This window comes from Bos indicus, chromosome 7, assembly GCF_029378745.1.
Source record: "Bos indicus isolate NIAB-ARS_2022 breed Sahiwal x Tharparkar chromosome 7, NIAB-ARS_B.indTharparkar_mat_pri_1.0, whole genome shotgun sequence".
Classification (NCBI taxonomy): Eukaryota; Metazoa; Chordata; class Mammalia; order Artiodactyla; family Bovidae; genus Bos; species Bos indicus.
In genome coordinates, this window is record NC_091766.1 from 74,960,269 (window position 1) to 74,978,434 (window position 18,166).

The 18,166-nt window shown below is 39.7% G+C and overlaps 1 protein-coding gene across 2 annotated transcripts in view; it reads left to right on the forward strand.

Moving 5' to 3' along the window:
* Nucleotides 1–6,703, forward strand: part of HMMR (hyaluronan mediated motility receptor) — a 33,485-nt gene extending 26,782 nt beyond the window's left edge. For both annotated transcript variants that reach the window (XM_019965359.2, XM_019965361.2), the window contains exons 14-18: nucleotides 169–321; nucleotides 409–508; nucleotides 1,336–1,512; nucleotides 4,667–4,829; nucleotides 5,770–6,703. In XM_019965359.2, coding sequence (XP_019820918.2) covers nucleotides 169–321; nucleotides 409–508; nucleotides 1,336–1,512; nucleotides 4,667–4,829; nucleotides 5,770–5,789 — 613 coding nt within the window. In that variant the 3' untranslated portion in view covers nucleotides 5,790–6,703. The remainder of the gene's footprint in view (nucleotides 1–168; nucleotides 322–408; nucleotides 509–1,335; nucleotides 1,513–4,666; nucleotides 4,830–5,769) is intronic.
* The last annotated feature ends 11,463 nt before the right edge of the window (nucleotides 6,704–18,166 follow it).

Consider the following 18,166-nt stretch of genomic DNA (forward strand, 5'->3'; position numbering starts at 1 on the left):
AGAAAACTGTAGTCCCATGGCTTGCTTTGGGTGATCTTCAATGGTGAATTATGAATTTACACAGTTTAAAAAGTATAATTCTTAACAGTTCTTTGAGATTCTTTTTTTAAAAAAGGTAATTTAAATGGCTATAACTTTCTTAATGGACTCTTCTCTCTCAAACCCAAGGATGCTTCTAGATCTGCAGACCAAATCAGCACTTAAAGAAGCAGAAATGAAAGAAATTACAGTTTCTTCTCTTAAAAGAATATCTGATTTGCAGAACCAACTCAAGCAACAAAGCGAAGACTTTAAGAAACAACTGGAAGAGGAAAAAGCAAGGTAATCTAGGTTGAAAACTAAAATGCCATGCGTCTCAAGTTATTTTTTCTAGTACACTGTGGTTTTTAATTTAATTTTCCCTTACAGAAAAGCTGGAAAAGAAAACTCAATAGCAGAATTAACTGAGGAAATGAATAAGTGGCGTCTCCTCTATGAAGAATTATATAATAAGACGAAGCCTTTTCAGGTCTGTTAATTAGGACTTAACTTATTTGTATTTGAGAATTCGTATTGTTCCGTATCACAGTCATGGCAGTGACATGGTTCTTCTGAAAGATCATTTTGCTGCCAGTTTAACTTCCTATTACAGAAGGTTTATTATAGATGTTACTACATTATTATGCATACATTTTTAATATAGGCTTTATAGGCCTAAATATTACCCCTTAATGAGGTTCTTAAAAGTTAATACCTTAGAAGGTTCTCCTGATATGAACTTTTGATAATCTATGTAAATTTATGACACTTATTTTTTTATGATCTTTCTCAATGTTCCTCTAATTAACGCTTAAAGGATAAATGCAAATCTGGGTACTTAGAGTCAGAAGACAGTATTGGTTATAATATGTTGTGGTAATACAGATTAGCCCAGCTAGGAGGTCTTTTCATTGTTTCTTTCTTTCTGTTTCATTGATCTTTGAAATGAAAAATAACTTTTTATTTTAAAAAAAGACAATTTATGGAGAGCCCTAAGAGTAAGTCAATATAATATATTTTTGTTTTTTGCCTTTTTTGTTGTGGTGGTTGTTGAGTTTCTTGTTTAAATATTTATTTACTTATTTGGCTGCACCGGGTCTTAATTGCAGCATGTGGGATCTAGTTCCCCAACCAGGGATCAAACCTGGCTCCCCTGCACTGGGAGCCTGCAGTCTTCTGCAGTCTTAGCCACTGGACCACCAGGGAAGTCCTGTCTTGCCTTTTTACTTTCTTTCATTTTATTTTCCTTGTAGTTAATACGAGTTAAGTAGGATTTAATAGTTTTAAGTCTTAACTTCACAAAAAAATCTTTTTCAGCTACAACTGGATGCATTTGAAGCAGAGAAACAGGCTTTGTTGAATGAACATGGTGCGGCTCAGGAACAACTAAATAATCTAAGAGATTCATATGCCAAATTATTGGGTCATCAGAATCTAAAGCAGAAAATCAAGCATGTTGTGAAATTGAAAGATGAAAATAGCAATCTCAAATCGGTTTGTAAAGTCACGTTTACTTTTGTTGATACTGGGGTGGGTGGTTTTTCTTTGATCAGGGTAATACTGACTTCATAAAATGAGTTGGCAAGTGTTTCACCTTTTCTATTTATGGAATAGTTCGTGAATTATTGATATTAATTCTTTACTGAATGTGTAGTGGAATTCAGTGGTGAAGGCATCTGGACCTGGACTTTTCTCTGTGGATGGTTTTTGATCAATAATTTAATCTCTTCACTTGTTATAATAGGTCTATTCAGATTGACTATTTCAACTCAAAACCTATGGGATGCAGCAAAAGCAGTTCTTACAGGGAAGTTTATAGCAATACAGTCCTACCTCGGATTGACTATTTCTTCTTGAGACACTTTCAGTAGTTTGTGTCTTTCTAGGAATATGTCCATTTCATTTTCTGATGTGTTGATTCACAATTGTGTGCCATATTCCCTTACATTCCTTTTTATTTTGATAATATCAGTAGCAATGGCCCCTCTTTCATTTCTGTTTGTAGGAATTTGAGTCTACTCCCTTTTTTTTTTTAAGTTCCTTCACTTCAAATGTTTATAATGGCTTTAAACCCTTTTTTGGATAAATTTGATACTGGGTTACTCTCTTGGGCAGTTGTTGCCTGCTTTTCCCCAGTATATAAATCATGCTTTCCTGTTTGCGTACTTTGTAATTTTTCGGTTAGAAAATGGATGTTTTAGACAATATATTGTAGCACCTCTGGGTACTGCCCTCCCCTTGCAACTATGTTGTTAATTTCTTTTTTAGTGAAGTCTGTTCATCCTCCCCATCCCCCACTAGTTTGTGCCTCTGATGTTGCTTCTGAGGGAGGTTCAGTTTGGGGTGTGTACACAGTCACCCTGAGATGACGCTGGTTTGGGTAAGGCTGCCTCCTTCTCTCCCTGATCACACATAGTTGCTGGCTTATCCCCCTGTTATTTTCAACATTGCCCCAGGTCATAAATTCCTCTACAGATTCAGTTCAGTTCAGTCTCTCAGTCGAGTCCGACTCTTTGCGACCCCATGAGTCAAGGCACGCCAGGCCTCCCTGTCCATCACCAACTCCCAGAGTTCACTCAGACTCACATCCATCGAGTCAGTGATGCCATCCAGCCATCTCATCCTCTGTCGTCCCCTTCTCCTCCTGCCCCCAATCCCTCCCAGCAACAGAGTCTTTTCCAATGAGTCAACTCTTCACATGAGGTGGCCAAAGTACTGGAGTTTCAGCTTTAACATCATTCCTTCCAAAGAAATCCCAGGGCTGATCTCCTTCAGAATGGACTGGTTGGATTTCCTTGCAGTCCAAGGGACTCTCAAGAGTCTTCTCCAACACCACAGTTCAAAAGCATCAATACTTTGGTGCTCAGCTTTCTTCACAGTCCAACTCTCACATCCATACGTGACCACAGGAAAAACCATAGCCTTGACTAGATGAACCTTTGTTGGCAAAGTAATGTCTCTGCTTTTGAATATGCTATCTAGGTTGGTCATAACTTTCCTTCCAAGGAATAAGCGCCTTTTAATTTCATGGCTGCAGTCACCATCTGCAGTGATTTTGGAGCCCCCAAAAATAAAGTCTGACACTGTTTCCACTGTTTCCGCATCTATTTGCCATGAAGTGATGGGACCAGATGCCATGATCTTCAGTTTTCTGAATGTTGAGCTTTAAGCCAACTTTTTCACTCTCCTCTTTCACCTTCATCAAGAGGCTTTTTAGTTCCTCTTCACTTTCTGCCATAAGGGTGGTGTCATCTGCATATCTGAGGTTATTGATATTTCTCCTGGCAATCTTGATTCCAGCTTGTGCTTCTTCCAGTCTAGCATTTCTCATGATGTACTCTGCATAGAAGTTAAATAAACAGGGTGACAATATACAGCCTTGACGTACTCCTTTTCCTATTTGGAACCAGCCTGTTGTTCCATGTCCAGTTCTAACTCTACAGATTAATCCAATCTAATTCTGGTTCCTTTGTTGGAACTGTGTTTTAGTTCAGTGATTGGCTTTGTTCTGGCTACAGGAGGGCTCCTCCCACCTGTCTTATTCAACACTTCTCTTCTACAAACTAGTCAGCTTACAGTTTAGCCCAGTTTTTAATCACTTCCCATTCCCTTGCACCACACAGCCTCTACTGTTCTTAAGGGCACCCTTCAGCTTGAAGTGCTCTAAGCTCTGTTGTAAGTGAAGTCACTATCTCTGGGAATAAATTAGGAGCTCTGTGTTCTCCTCCTAGTCATAATTTCTGAGACAAGGCTTCAGATCTGGATTTGGGAACAATGGCAAGCTTTCCTCTGAGTGACACCTATGTCCCTGTAGCTGGATGTTTAGTAGACTTGGGGAGAGGGAGATGAGCAATCCGAGGGTCTCTCACTTTGCCTCTGTTGGCTTGGAACCATCATCTCATGAGCCAGGTAAAGGGTGATCAGGGTCTGGGTATTTTCAGCACTCTGCACCTTGGTTTCTTGAAAGAAAAGACCTACACATACACCTCTCAGCCACATTTTCTGTGGTTCAGATCAAGGAAGAGGCTAGGGGCAAGATGAGAGATGCTGACATCCTGCTCCTCTTGGCAGGAGAAGCCTCTGACTGGGAGCAGGGAGAGGAAGGAACCCTCTCCTCCGGTCTGCAGAGGTCTGATGTGGAGTCTCTGCTTTGCTAAGCAAGGACTAGGGTGAGAGGGAACAGGATTGGTTCAAACACAACAGGACATTGCCTTTTTTAAAAAACAAAAAGCACTTTTGTGGATCTGCTTGAATTGTTTCTTCACTTGCTATTTTACCTTAAGGCTATTTATAGAGGCTTTAAGTAGCTGCTTTTTTGGTAATTTTTTTATGTCACTAGGGAGCAAGTCATCAGAGCTTCTCATGCTGTCTCGCCAGTAGTGAATCTCAGCATTTAATTTGGTATTGAACTTTTATCAGAAATACAACTTTGTACCTATAGAGGGACAGGAAGATTTAAATAACTTGTTATCTTCTTTGTCATAGTTGTTCATTTTGTAATTTATAGTCTGAAAGCCTGTATGCAGTAGGCTTTTGCCATCAAGGTTTGAAAAAAGAGCAACTGTGGAATTGTCAGTAATGTCGGTAGCACATTTCACCAACATGATCTTCTATAATTATTTACGGACTGTATTTTTTCTTACGATAGGAGGTGTTAAAACTCCGTGCTCAGCTTACTAAAAGAAAACAAAGTGAAGCAAAACTTCAGGAGGAATTGAATAAAGTTCTGGGTATCAAACACTTTGATCCTTCAAAGGCTTTTCTTCATGAAAGTAAAGAAAATTTTGTTCCCAAAACTCCATTGAAAGAAGGTAAGAAATGAATAAACATACAGAACTGTCATCTTCCTTTGGATTTGCTTTCACAGCACTGAGCAAGTTATCTATCTTTATGAACTGTGAAAATCTGTAAACAGTTTCTGATATCTTATATCTTTCTTGAAAACTTGTCATACTTCTTTCTCTATTTTTTTATATTTATTTACTTATTTGTTTGGCCATGTGGCTTAGTTGCAACACGCAGGATCTTTAGTTGTGGCATGCAAACTCTTAAGTTGCAGCATGTAGGATCTAGTTCCCTGACCAGGGATTGAACCCAGGGCCCCTGCGTAGGGAGTGTGGAGTCTTAGCCACTAGACCACTAGGGAAGTCCCCTTGTCTGCCATTCTTGCTCATACCCACTCCCTACCAGAAATAATCCCTCTATCACACCCTTGACATTTTGTAACCTAAACATCCAATTTGTAATTTTGGAGAAGTAAATTTTTGTTTTTTTCTTTCATTTTACTTATTCCCTTTATTTTTGGCTGCACTGGGTCTTTGTTGCCGCTCTTGGCCTTTCCCTAGTTGTGGTGAGTGGAGGCTACTCTTCACTGCGGTGTGAGGGTTTCTCATTGCGGTGGCTTCTTTTGTTGCGGAACACAGGCTCAGTAGTTGTGGCACACAGGCTTAGTTGCTCCTTGGCATATCGAATCTTCCTAGACCAGAGATTGAACCCGTGTCCCCTACACTGGCAAGTGGATATCTATCCACTATACTACCGGAGAAGTCCATTTTTCTCTCTCTCTTGACTACAATCTCTCTATCTTTGACAATAAACTGAAATTGGCTGAAATAGCAAATGAAGAAATATAAATAAAATGCTAGTATTGCTTCATCTTCCTTAGAGAAGGTAAACTGCTTTTTATTCATAATGACCGATGCATTAGTTTTAATTTAGAAAACTAACACTGCTGTTTAATACTCCTTCCAGGCAATACAAACTGCTCCTGAGCTCTTAGTGGAGCTTCAAGAATCATGCAAGTAAACATCTGAAAAACCTGTTGAAGATTATTTTGTTCTTACTGTTTTTTATTATTATTATTTTGCTTACTATTGTGTTTATAATATTTTTAATACTCTTATTTAATACTAACTTCCTGTCCTTACATAGGTGAAAGGAAGTTTGACCGTTTTTACCAGTGTTCTCTGACATTCTAGTTACAATAGTCAGTACTTCCTCCTTGATGCTCACCCTTATTATCTCATTCTTAATGTTCTGATGCTTTCCAGCTTTGCTCACTCATCCCATCAAATCAGTAGTCTTTTAAAAATCATTCTCATACTATCATTTCCCTATTCTGAAACCTTAGGTTTTTTTTAATTTGATGCTGAAGACCTTTTCTAGTCTGAATCTCTTATGCTAGGCTAAAATACCTTGGCTTGTTCTTGCCTCTACTTTAATTCTCCTAATAATGTTCATTCTGTCCCAACCATCATCCGTTTATCCAGTTCAAATAAGAAATAGAGGCAAGCTTTTTTCCATAGTTATCTCTTACCAAAGCCACTGAGTTGGTTAATAATTTGCAGATTTCTAGACCCCATCCCAGTCCTCTTAAATTACAATCTGTTTTGGTCTAGAAATCTGATTTTTTTTTCTCATAAACAGCAGTTAATTCTAAGAAACTCAGCTTGTAACCTCTTTTTTGCCACACCACACACCAAGTGTGGAATCTTAGTTCCTGACTGGGGATCGAACCCATGCTTCCTGCATTGGAACCACAGAGTCATAACCACAGGACTGCTGGGGAAGTCGCTGCTCATAACCTCCTTAGAGAATTCGTCTAGCTGCTTAACATCTGTTTGATTCCTGGGTGTTTGATTAATATTTATGTATCATGAAATAAAATTACATGTTAAGTCACTGACCCAATTATACAACTTGTATTATATGAAATCACTTAATGCTTCTATTTAAGGTGCATTTATTGTCCCTGCCCTCCTCTCCCCATATTGTTTGCAGAACCACTAATGGTATTAATAGTATACTACTTAGAAAGTGGTCATTCTCCACCTAAAATACCTGATCTACACAGTTGGTATATTATAAGCCACCTTTTTGTCATGTTTCCCCATTGATGGACCAACAGCGACTATTTTAATCAGGATAACTTTTCTTAATAAATTATTTTATTAGATCTTAATACATAGTTAAGTTCAAAGGAAATGTAGAAATTAGAAAAACTGTCAAATAAAATGGAATCATTCAAGATTTCTGCTTTTAGCCAAGATGAAGTAACATGGATCAGATTTATTGCTCCTCCCACCCTACACACACACACACACACGCATGCACGTGCACCCTAAAACTCTCCAAGAAAGACAAAATATATAAAAGAATGATTTTCATGATGTTAAACATTAAAAAAAAAAATCCCTAAGACATGGGGAAAATCAAGGTGAATCCTACAATTCATCCATGTTTACAGCCTTGAGAGAGTTTGCAAACATACATAAAAGGGAAACCCAGGCAAAGCCCAGCCAACTAACCGAGTTGAAAAGCCCGAAGTGAGATCTGCTGGGGAGACCAAAGATACTGGAGACTGCAGGACAGAGTACTGAAAGGCCAAATTGCAGGAGAGAATTGTGGAGATACACAAAGGGTCCCTCAAGGAATCACCTGCATACTGACTAGGTAGGCATATGAGGAAACTTCCTGAAGCCTGGGGAAGAACCATCCCCCGAAATTAAAAGTAACAGTGCTCAAATGCTCAAAGCTCACACAGGCTAGAAATACTGCCTGTTCCCACCAGCCTAACTTGAAAACCTCATGATTTATAGGGAACTGACTAGGATATGCAGAAGGGTTCAGTACTGGGGAATAATTAGTCCTAAAGTGAGCACTCTGGTACCACTTAACAAATCTTAAAAAAGGAAAACCCAAGAGGATCGATCCTTTCTAAGAAAATGATTACAATTTTGGAACAAAGCTCAAGAAACTGCATAGGTTTATAACAATGTCAAGCACCCAAGAATGTAAGTTTTACAGTTTCTTAACATCCAATCAAAAGATCACTAGACATGCAGAGAGGCAGGAAACATCATCTCCTGAAGAGAAGATTCAATCAACCCAGAACTGAATTATCAGAGAACATCACAATGGCTATTTTATATATGCCACATATATCAAAACTTAGTGAAGATATTTAACATTAAAAAAGAATCCAAATTGAACTTGTAGAGATAAGAACTACAGTATATAAGAAAAAAAAAAAAAAAACCCTCAATGGGAGTACAGAGAGAAGGCATTGCAAAAGGAAAGATTAGTGAACTTGAAAACATAGCAATAGGCACTATCCAAAATGAAACACAGAAATGAGGTTCAAAAAACGAGCAGAACACCAATGTACTCTGGGACAACTTCAAGCAGCCTAACATATATGTAATCAGAGTTCCCAGAGGAGGGAAGGAGGGGACAGAAAAATCACTTCTGAAGAAGTAATGGTGGAAACGTTTCCAAATAGGAAAACTAGAACCCTAGGAACAATAAATATGAAACATCACAACTGCTGAAAAGCAGTGATAAAGAAAAATTGTCAACCTAAAACTATCTCAACAAAAATAGTTTTCAGAAGCAAGGATGAAAAATTATTTTCAGACATAAAAAAAACTTATTAGTCTCTTTAAAATATAATTGACTGTTAAAAAGAACAGCAAGAGTATGGTCTGTAGTTTAGACATATTTTAAATTACATAATGACAGCAATAGCTCAAAGCCTAGGAGGAGAAAAATGGAAGAATATGATTGCAAGTTCTTTATACTATATGTAAAGTAGAATAATGTTACTTGAAGACAGACTGTGGTAACTTAATAATACATACTATAAACCCTAATACAATCACTAAAATAAAGCACTTGTCAATAAGTCAACATATAAAGAGTCAATTCAAAAGGCAGAAAAAAAGGAAAACAACAGATGAGTCAAAAAGAAATTAATATAATTAAATTTAATCATATTGACAGTCATATTAATGTAAATGGTCTTTACTTCAATTAAAATGCAGAAATGATCAAATTGGATTACAAAGCAAGATGACTATATGCTGCCTACAAAAAAGCACTTCATGTATAATGACAGAAATAAGGTGAAAAATACAAGGATGTTAAAAGATACACCAAGCTAAAGGGATAGGAAGACCTAGTCCCTCCCCCTGACAAACACCCTAATTCAACAACAGTACGGAGACAGATTCCCTTTGGAAATGGGGAAACAATAGTCTCTCCAACAAATAACGTTGGGAAAATTGTATATCCAAATGCAAAAGAATGAAATTGGAACCTTACCTTACACTATACACAAAAATCAACTCAAAAAGGATTAAAGGCTTAAACGTAAAACCTTAAACTAAAACTACCGTAACAAACCATGGAAAACACTTTTATGACATTGGTCTTAGCCGCGATTTCTTGGTTGTGATTCCAAAGGTTAGTCAAGAAAAACAAAAATGGACAAGTAGGACTGCATCCAACTAAAAAAGTTTCTGCCTAACAAGTGTGGGCAAGGAAGTGTTACACACTGTTGGAAATTTAAAATGGTGCAACACTATGGAAAGTATGATGGAACTTTCTCAAAAAAAATTAAAAATGGAACTACCATGAAAGTCACTCAGTTGTGCCCGACTCTTTGTGACCCAATGGACAGTAGCCCACCAGGCTCCTCTGGAGCTGGATACTGTAGTGGGTTGTATCTTCCCGACCGAGGGATCAAACCCAAGTCTCCTGCATTGCAGGCAGACTTTACCGACTGAGCCACCAGGGAAGCCAATGTCCAGCAATCTCACTTATGTATATTTATCCCAAGTAATTGAAATTGGAATCTCAAAGAGATATTTACACCTCCATGTTTATTGCATTGTTATTCACAATAGCTAAGATGTGGGAATGGATGAACAAAATGTGGTAATATACCTGTAGTGGAATATTATAAAGCCTTTAGAAAGAAGGAAATCCTGCCACGTGCAAAAAATGGATGAACCTTGAGAAGATTATGCCAAGTAAACGTAGCCAAACACCAGAGGACAGAAACTGCATGATTCCACTTAACATGAGGTATCTAAAATATCCAGAATCACTGAAGCAAAGAGTACAGTGGTGGTTGTCAGGGCCTGGGTGGCAGAGGAAATGTTGCTGTTCCGTCACTCAGTCGTGTCCGACTCTTTGCAGCCTCATGGACTGCAACATGCCAGGCTTCCCTGTCCTTCACCATCTCCCCAAGCTTGCTTACTCATGTCCATTGAGTCAATGATGCCATCCAACCATCCATCATGGAAATGAGGAAATGAGTTGCTAATTAACAGGCATAAAGTCTCAGTTGTGTAAGGTAAGTTCTAGAGACCTGCTCTACAACATCATACCTATAATTAAAATACTGTATTTTACACTTTAAAATTTTCTAGAGGGTAAATTTGTTAAATGTTCTTACCACACACACACACACACACAAGATGATGTGCCAAGATTATGCTAACAGATTGAAAACAGAAACTAGAGTGGCTGTATTAATATCAGACAAAATAGATTTCTTAGCAAAGAATATTACCAAGAATATGTTTCATGTGATAATGATAAATGAATCAGTTCATCAGGAGGCCAAAATAAACATTTATGTAGCCAATGATAGTCTGAAAATACATGAGTCAAAAAATTGATAGATTTACAACGAGAAATAGAAAAATCTAATTACATAGATATATCAATAGCCTCCCTCAAATTGTAGAACAAATAGAAAACTGGAAAGAATATAGAAGATTTAAAAAATATTCTGAACCAACTTGATCAAATTGGTGTTTACAGAAATCCCCTAACACGAGCAGAATATTTTGTAAGTGAGCACAAGAATTTGCCAAGATTGACTTTATACACTGGGTCATGAAAACAGTCTCTATAAATTTAAATGGATTCCAGTCATACCAAGGGTGTTGTCCATTGACAATGGAATTGAATTAGAAGTCAATAACATAAGTCTCTGGAAAATCCATAAATAGTTGGAAATCAATTATCACACTACTAAATGAGATATTGGTCAAAGAATAAATCTGAAAGGAAAATAGAAACTATTTTGAATAGATTGAAAATGAAGACACAATATATCAAAACTTGTAGAATGCTGCTAAAGCAGATTTAGAGCAAAATTACCTCACTGGTGGCCTTTATTTCCAAAAAAGAAAGGTTTCAGATCAATGAACTCTTACTGTAGAAATAAGTAAAAGAGCAATTTAAAACCAAAATAAGTAGGGGGAAAAGAAGAATAAAGGTCAGAGGAGAAATCGGTAAGCTACAAAACAAAAGTAAAGATCAATGAAAAATATTTAATTGAAAACCAATAAAAGTGATAAACCTCTAGCTAATCAAGAATATAAAAATACATAAACTACCAGTATCAGCAGTAAGAAAGGTGACAATATTACTTTTGTGGGTGATGGATACATTCACTATCTTGATTATGGTGATGATTTTATCGGTATATATTGTACATATCCTTGTTGCTCTCGCCGTAACGAAGACCCAGCACAGCCAAAGTCAATAAATTAGTTTTTGAAAGTAGTTCATTTTGAAACAAGTTTTAATATTGAGATTATTTTCTCAATATTGGGCTACTGTTTTGTTTTGTTTTCCTTTATCAAACTGGGCTACTGATTTTAAGTGGCTTTATTTATTTACCTGAAGACCTTTTTTGGAGGGTCTTTGGGGATTTTTTTTTAGTTTTATCTTTTATTGATGTAAGACCTATTTATTTTTACATGCATTATTCTTAGTTTACATTTGTTCAAAGAAAACTAGTTTTCAACCTTTGAAAATCTGGAACTTTATTGGGGGGAATTGGGAGGTTCAGAATGTGTTTGGTTTTTAATCATTAATGGAAGAAAATCCCTTAAGGGAAAAAAATATGCCCATTAAACATTTTGTAGATGCTAATGATTTCTTCCCTTTCAAAAATATGAGGACAATGGGACAGTTATTAGGAGGAATCTATGCTACCACTTCGGAGAAGGCAATGGCACCCCACTCCAATACTCTTGCCTGGAAAATCCCATGGACGGAGGAGCCTGGTGGACTGTAGTCCATGGGGTTGCTAAGAGTTGGACACACTTTCACTTTTCACTTTCATGCACTGGAGAAGGAAATGGCAACCCACTCTGGTGTCCTTGCCTGGAGAATCCCCAGGATGGGGGAGCCAGGTGGGCTGCCTTCTATGGGGTTGCACAGAGTCGGACATGACTGAAGTGACTTAGCAGTAGCAGCAGCATGCTACCACTTGTATGATGGTTTTAGACTGAGAACATCAAGTCCCAACACCTAACCCCATCCCAATTCCAGCATTATACAATCCTTCAAGTATGAAATAATTAACATCACCTTTATCTCACTGTATAAAATATAAAATTCCATTTATTAGCAGTTTTAACTGATATTTGGATCAGCTTCAAAGTGTATTCCGAGGGTGTTGCTAACACCACTGCAGAGGGCCTATAATTTCTGAGAGGTAACTTTTTTTTCTTTTGTCTTTTGGCTGTGCTGGATCTTTGTTGCTGAGGGGGTTTTCTCCAGTTGCAGTGCACAGGCTTCTGATTGCTGTGGCTTCTCTTGTGAAGCACGGTCTCAGGCGAGAGAGCTTCAGTAGCTGTGGCACACAGGCTCAGTAGTTGTGGTGCCTGGGCCCACTTGCCCTGAGGCATGTGGGATCTTCCCTGACCAGGCATCAAACCTCTGTCCTCACATTTCCAGGCTAGTTCTTAACCACTGGACCATCAGGGAAGTACTATCAGGGTTTCTTAAATCTGCTAGAGGCTATAGAAATAACCAAGACAATGCCTAACTTCAAAGTTACAGTATAGCAAGAAAGACAGTCAAGCATAAATGTAAAATTACAAACTGATTTAACTACTCTGAAGAAAAAGGAACACTGCTTAAATAGTATAAGGATAAACAGAGGTACAGAATATAGTAAAGAACAGCAGGAGTTACACCAACTGCATGGGGGAGTGGCCAATGAGGTGTTCCATAAAGTTGTTAATAATAATAACAATAATAATAACAGTAGTAGCCGTAGTAGTGGAGAAGGCAATGGCAACCCACTGGAAAATCTCATGGGTGGAGGAGCCTGGTGGGCTGTAGGCCATGGCGTTACTAAGAGTCAGGCATGACTGACCAACTTCACTTTCACTTTTCACTTTTATGCATTGGAGAAGGAAATGGCAACCCACTCCAGTGTTCTTGCCTGGAGAATCCCAGGGACAGAGGAGCCTAGTGGGCTGCCATCTATGGGGTCATACAGAGTCGGACACGACTGAAGCGACTTAGCAGCAGCAGCAGCCGTAGTAGTAGTCCTGGCTTTCTGCAAACAAAGACTATCTAAGGGGAAATTTTTAGGCCTTTTAGAATTCAGCTGTGGTAAGAAGAGGTGGCAAGAATACGCAGAAGAACTATACAAAAAAGATCTTCACGACCCAGATAATCACGATGGTGTGATCACTCATCTAGAGCCAGACATCCTGGAATGTGAAGTTAACTGGGTCTTAGAAAGCATCACTACGAACAAAGCTAGTGGAGGTGATGGAATTCCAGTTGAGCTCTTTCAAATCCTGAAAGATGATGCTGTGAAAGTGCTGCACTCAATATGCCAGCACATTTGGAAAACTCAGCAGTGGCCACAAGACTGGAAAAGGTCAGTTTTCATTCCAATCCCAAAGAAAGGCAATGCCAAAGAATGCTCAAACTACCGCACAATGGCACTCATCTCACATGCTAGAAAAGTAATGCTCAAAATTCTCCAAGCCAGGCTTCAGTAATACGTGAACCGTGAACTTCCTGATGTTCAAGCTGGTTTTAGAAAAGGCAGAGGAACCAGAGATCAAATTGCCAACATCTGCTGGATCATGGAAAAAGCAAGAGAGTTCCAGAAAAACATCTATTTCTGCTTTATTGACTATGCCAAAGCCTTTGACTGTGGATCACAATAAACTGTGGAAAATTCTGAAAGAGATGGGAATTTTCAGACCACCTGACCTGCCTCTTGAGAAACCTATATGCAGGTCAGGAAGCAACAGTTACAACTGGACATGGAACAACAGACTGGTTCCAAATAGGAAAAGGAGTATGTCAAGGCTGTATATTGTCACCCTGCTTATTTAACTTCTATGCAGAGTACATCATGAGAAATGCTGGACTGGAAGAAACACAAGCTGGAATCAAGATTGCCAGGAGAAATATCTATAGCCTCAGATACACAGATGATACCACCATTATGGCAGAAAGTGAAGAGGAACTCAAAAGCCTCTTCATGAAAGTCAAAGTGGAGAGTGAAAAAGTTGGCTTAAAGCTCAACATTCAGAAAACGAAGATCATGGCATCCGGTCTCATCACTTCAGGGCAAATAGATGGGGAAACAGTGGAAACAGTGTCAGACTTTATTTTGGGGGGCTCGAAAATCACTGCAGATGGTGACTGCAGCCATGAAATTAAAAGACACTTACTCCTTGGAAGGAAAGTTATGACCAACCTAGATAGCATATTCAAAAGCAGAGACATTACTTTGCCAACAAAGGTCTGTCTAGTCAAGGCTATGGTTTTTCCTGTGGTCATGTATGGATGTGAGATTTGGACTGTGAAGAAGGCTGAGCGCCAACGAATTGATGCCTTTGAACTGTGGTGTTGGAGAAGACTCTTGAGAGGCCCTTGGACTGCAAGGAGATCCAACCAGTCCATTCTGAAGGAGATCATCCCTGGGATTTCTTTGGAAGGAATGATGCTAAAGCTGAAACTCCAGTACTTTGGCCACCTCATGGGAAGAGTTGACTCATTGGAAAAGACTCTGATTCTGGGAGGGATTGGGGTCAGGAGGAGAAGGGGACGACAGAGGATGAGATGGCTGGATGGCATCACTGACTCGATGGCTGTGAGTCTGAGTGAACTCTGGGAATTGGTGATGGACAGCGAGGCCTGGCGTGCTGCGATTCATGGGGTCGCAAAGAGTCTGACATGACTGAGCGACTGAACTGAACTGAACTGATGATTGGTTTGCATACCCAGGGAGTACCAGGCTAGAGTGTGTTGGAGGTGTGGATAAGGTCTCTTTAGAAGGAATGGCCTATCACTTAAGTTCAGTTCAGGCACTCAGTTGTGTCCGACTCTTTGCCACCCCATGAACTGCAACATGCCAGGCCTCCCTGTCCATCACCAACTCCCGGAGTTCACTCAAACTCATGTCCATCGAGTCAGTGATGCCATCCAGCCATCTCATCCTCTGTCGTCCCCTTCTCCTCCTGCCCCCAATCCCTCCCAGCATCAGAGTCTTTTCCAATGAGTCAACTCTTCGCATGAGGTGGCCAAAGTATTGGAGTTTGAGCTTTAGCATCATTCCTTCCAAAGAACACCCAGGGCTGATCTCCTTTAGAATGGACTATACTTTGGCCTATTCCTTAAGCCTCTAAGCTTTTGCCTCAAGGTTTTTACCAAGGTTTTACCAAGCTTTGGCCTCCCAGGGAACTTACAGGGCTGAGTCTGTGAGTGCTGAGGACTACAGGTAAAAATCCAAGTGCTGAGAAGCTTGGGCCCTGTCTCCTCCACTCAGGCCTTATATCTCTGTAACAGCCCTTAGGGCTTCCCTGGTGGCTTAGAGGGTAAAGCTTCTGCCTGCAATGTGGGAGACTTAGGTTCGATCCCTGAGTCGGGAAGATCTGGAGAAGGAAATGGTAACCCACTCTAGTACTCTTACCTGGAAAATCCCATGGACAGAGGAGCCTGGGAGGCTGCAGTCCATGGGGTCACTGAGTCAGACACAATTGAGTGACTTCACTCTTCCTTTAGTAGCCCACCATAATCACAGAAAACTAGCCAATCTGATCACATGGACCACAGCCTTGTCTAACTCAATGAAACTAAGCCATGCCATGTGGGGCCACCCAAGATGGGAGGGTCATGGTGGAGAGGTCTGACAGAATGTGGTCCACTGGAGAAGGGAATGGCAAACCACTTCAGTTTTCTTGCCTTGAGAACCCCATGTACAGTATGAAAAGGCAAAATCATAGGATACTGAAAGGGGAACTCCCCGGGTCAGTAGGTGCCCACTATGCTGCTGCAGATCAGTGGAGAAGTAACTCCAGAAAGAATGAAGGGATGCAGCTAAAGCAAAAACAATACCCAGCTGTGGATGTGACTGGTGATAGAAGCAAGGTCTGATGCTGTAAAGACCAGAATTGTATAGGAACCTGGAATGTCAGGTCCATGAATCAAGACAAATTGGAAGTGGTCAAACAAGAGATGGCAAGAGTGAATGTCGACATTCTAGGAATCAGCGAACTGAAATGGACTGGAATGGGTGAATTTAACTCAGATGACCATTATATCTACTACTGCGGGCAGGAATCCCTCAGAAGAAATGGAGTGGCCATCATGGTCAACAAAAGAGTCCGAAATGCAGTACTTGGATGCAATCTCAAAAATGACAGAATGATCTCTGTTCGTTTACAAGGCAAACCTTTCAATATCACGGTAATCCAAGCCTATGCCCCAACAAGTAATGCTGAAGAAGCTGAAGTTGAACGGTTCTATGAAGATCTACAAGACCTTTTAGAACTAACACCCAAAAAATATGTCCTTTTCATTATAGGGGACTGGAATGCAAAAGTAGAAAGTCAAGAAACACCTGGAGTAACAGGCAAATTTGGCCTTGGTATACTGAATGAAGCAGGGAAAAGGCTAAGGGTTTTGCCAAGAGAATGCACTGGTCATAACAAACACCCTCTTCCAACAACACAAGGGAAAACTCTACATATGGACATCACCAGATGGTCAACACCGAAATCAGATTGATTATATTCGTTGCAGCCAAGATGGAGAAGCTCTATACAGTCAGCAAGAACAAGACCAGGAGCTGACTGTGGCTCAGATCATGAACTCCTTATTGCCAAATTCAGACTTAAATTGAAGAAAGTGGGAAAATCACTAGACCATTCAGGTATGACCTAAATCAAATCCCTTATGATTATACAGTGGAAGTGAGAAATAGATTGAAGGGACTAGATCTGATAGACAGAGTGCCTGATGAACTATGAACGGAGGTTCGTGATATTGTACAGGAGACAGAGATCAAAACCATCGCGTGGAAAAGAAATGCAAAAAAAGCAAAATGGCTGTCTTGGGAGGCCTTACAAATAGCTGTGAAAAGAAGAGAAGCAAAAAGCAAAAGAGAAAAGGAAAGATATAAGCATCTGAATGCAGAGTTCCAAAGAATAGCAAGGAGAGATAAGAAAGCCTTCCTCAGTGATCAATGCAAAGAAATAAGAGGAAAACAACAGAATGGGAAGGACTAGAGATCTCGGCAAGAAAATTAGAGATACCAAGGGAACATTTCATGCAAAAATGGGCTCAATAAAGGATAGAAATGGCATGGACCTAACAGAAGCAGAAGATGTTAAGAAGAGGTGGCAAGAATACACAGAAGAACTGTACAAAAAAGAGTTTCATGACCCAGATAATCACGATGGTGTGATCACTCACCTAGAGCCAGACATCCTGGAATGTGAAGTTAACTGGGTCTTAGAAAGCATCACTACGAACAAAGCTAGTGGAGGTGATGGAATTCCAGTTGAGCTCTTTCAAATCCTGAAAGATGATGCTGTGAAAGTGCTGCACTCAATATGCCAGCACATTTGGAAAACTCAGCAGTGGCCACAGGACTGGAAAAGGTCAGTTTTTACTCCAATCCCAAAGAAAGGCAATGCCAAAGAATGCTCAAACTACCACACAATTGCACTCATCTCACATGCTAGTAAAGTAATGCTCAAAATTCTCCAAGCCAGGCTTCAGCAATACGTGAACCGTGAACTTCCTGATGTTCAAGCTGGTTTTAGAAAAGGCAGAGGAACCAGAGATCAAATTGCCAACATCTGCTGGCTCATCCAAAAAGCCAGGGAGTTCCAGAAAAACATCCATTTCTGCTTTATTGACTATGCCAAAGCCTTGGACTGTGTGGCTCACAATAAACTGTGGAAAATTCTGAAAGAGATGGGAATACCAGACCACCTGACCTGCCTCTTGAGAAACCTATATGCAGGTCAGGAAGCAACAGTTAGAACTGGACATGGAACAACAGACTGGTTCCAAATAGGAAAAGGAGTACGTCAAGGCTGTATATTGTCACCCTGTTTATTTAACTTCTATGCAGAGTACATCATGAGAAACGCTGGGCTGGAAGAAGCACAAGCTGGAATCAAGATTTCTGGGAGAAATATCAATAACCTCAGATATGCAGATGACACCACCCTTATGGCAAAAAGTGAAGAGGAACTAAAAAGCCTCTTGATGAAAGTGAAAGACGAAATTGAAAAAG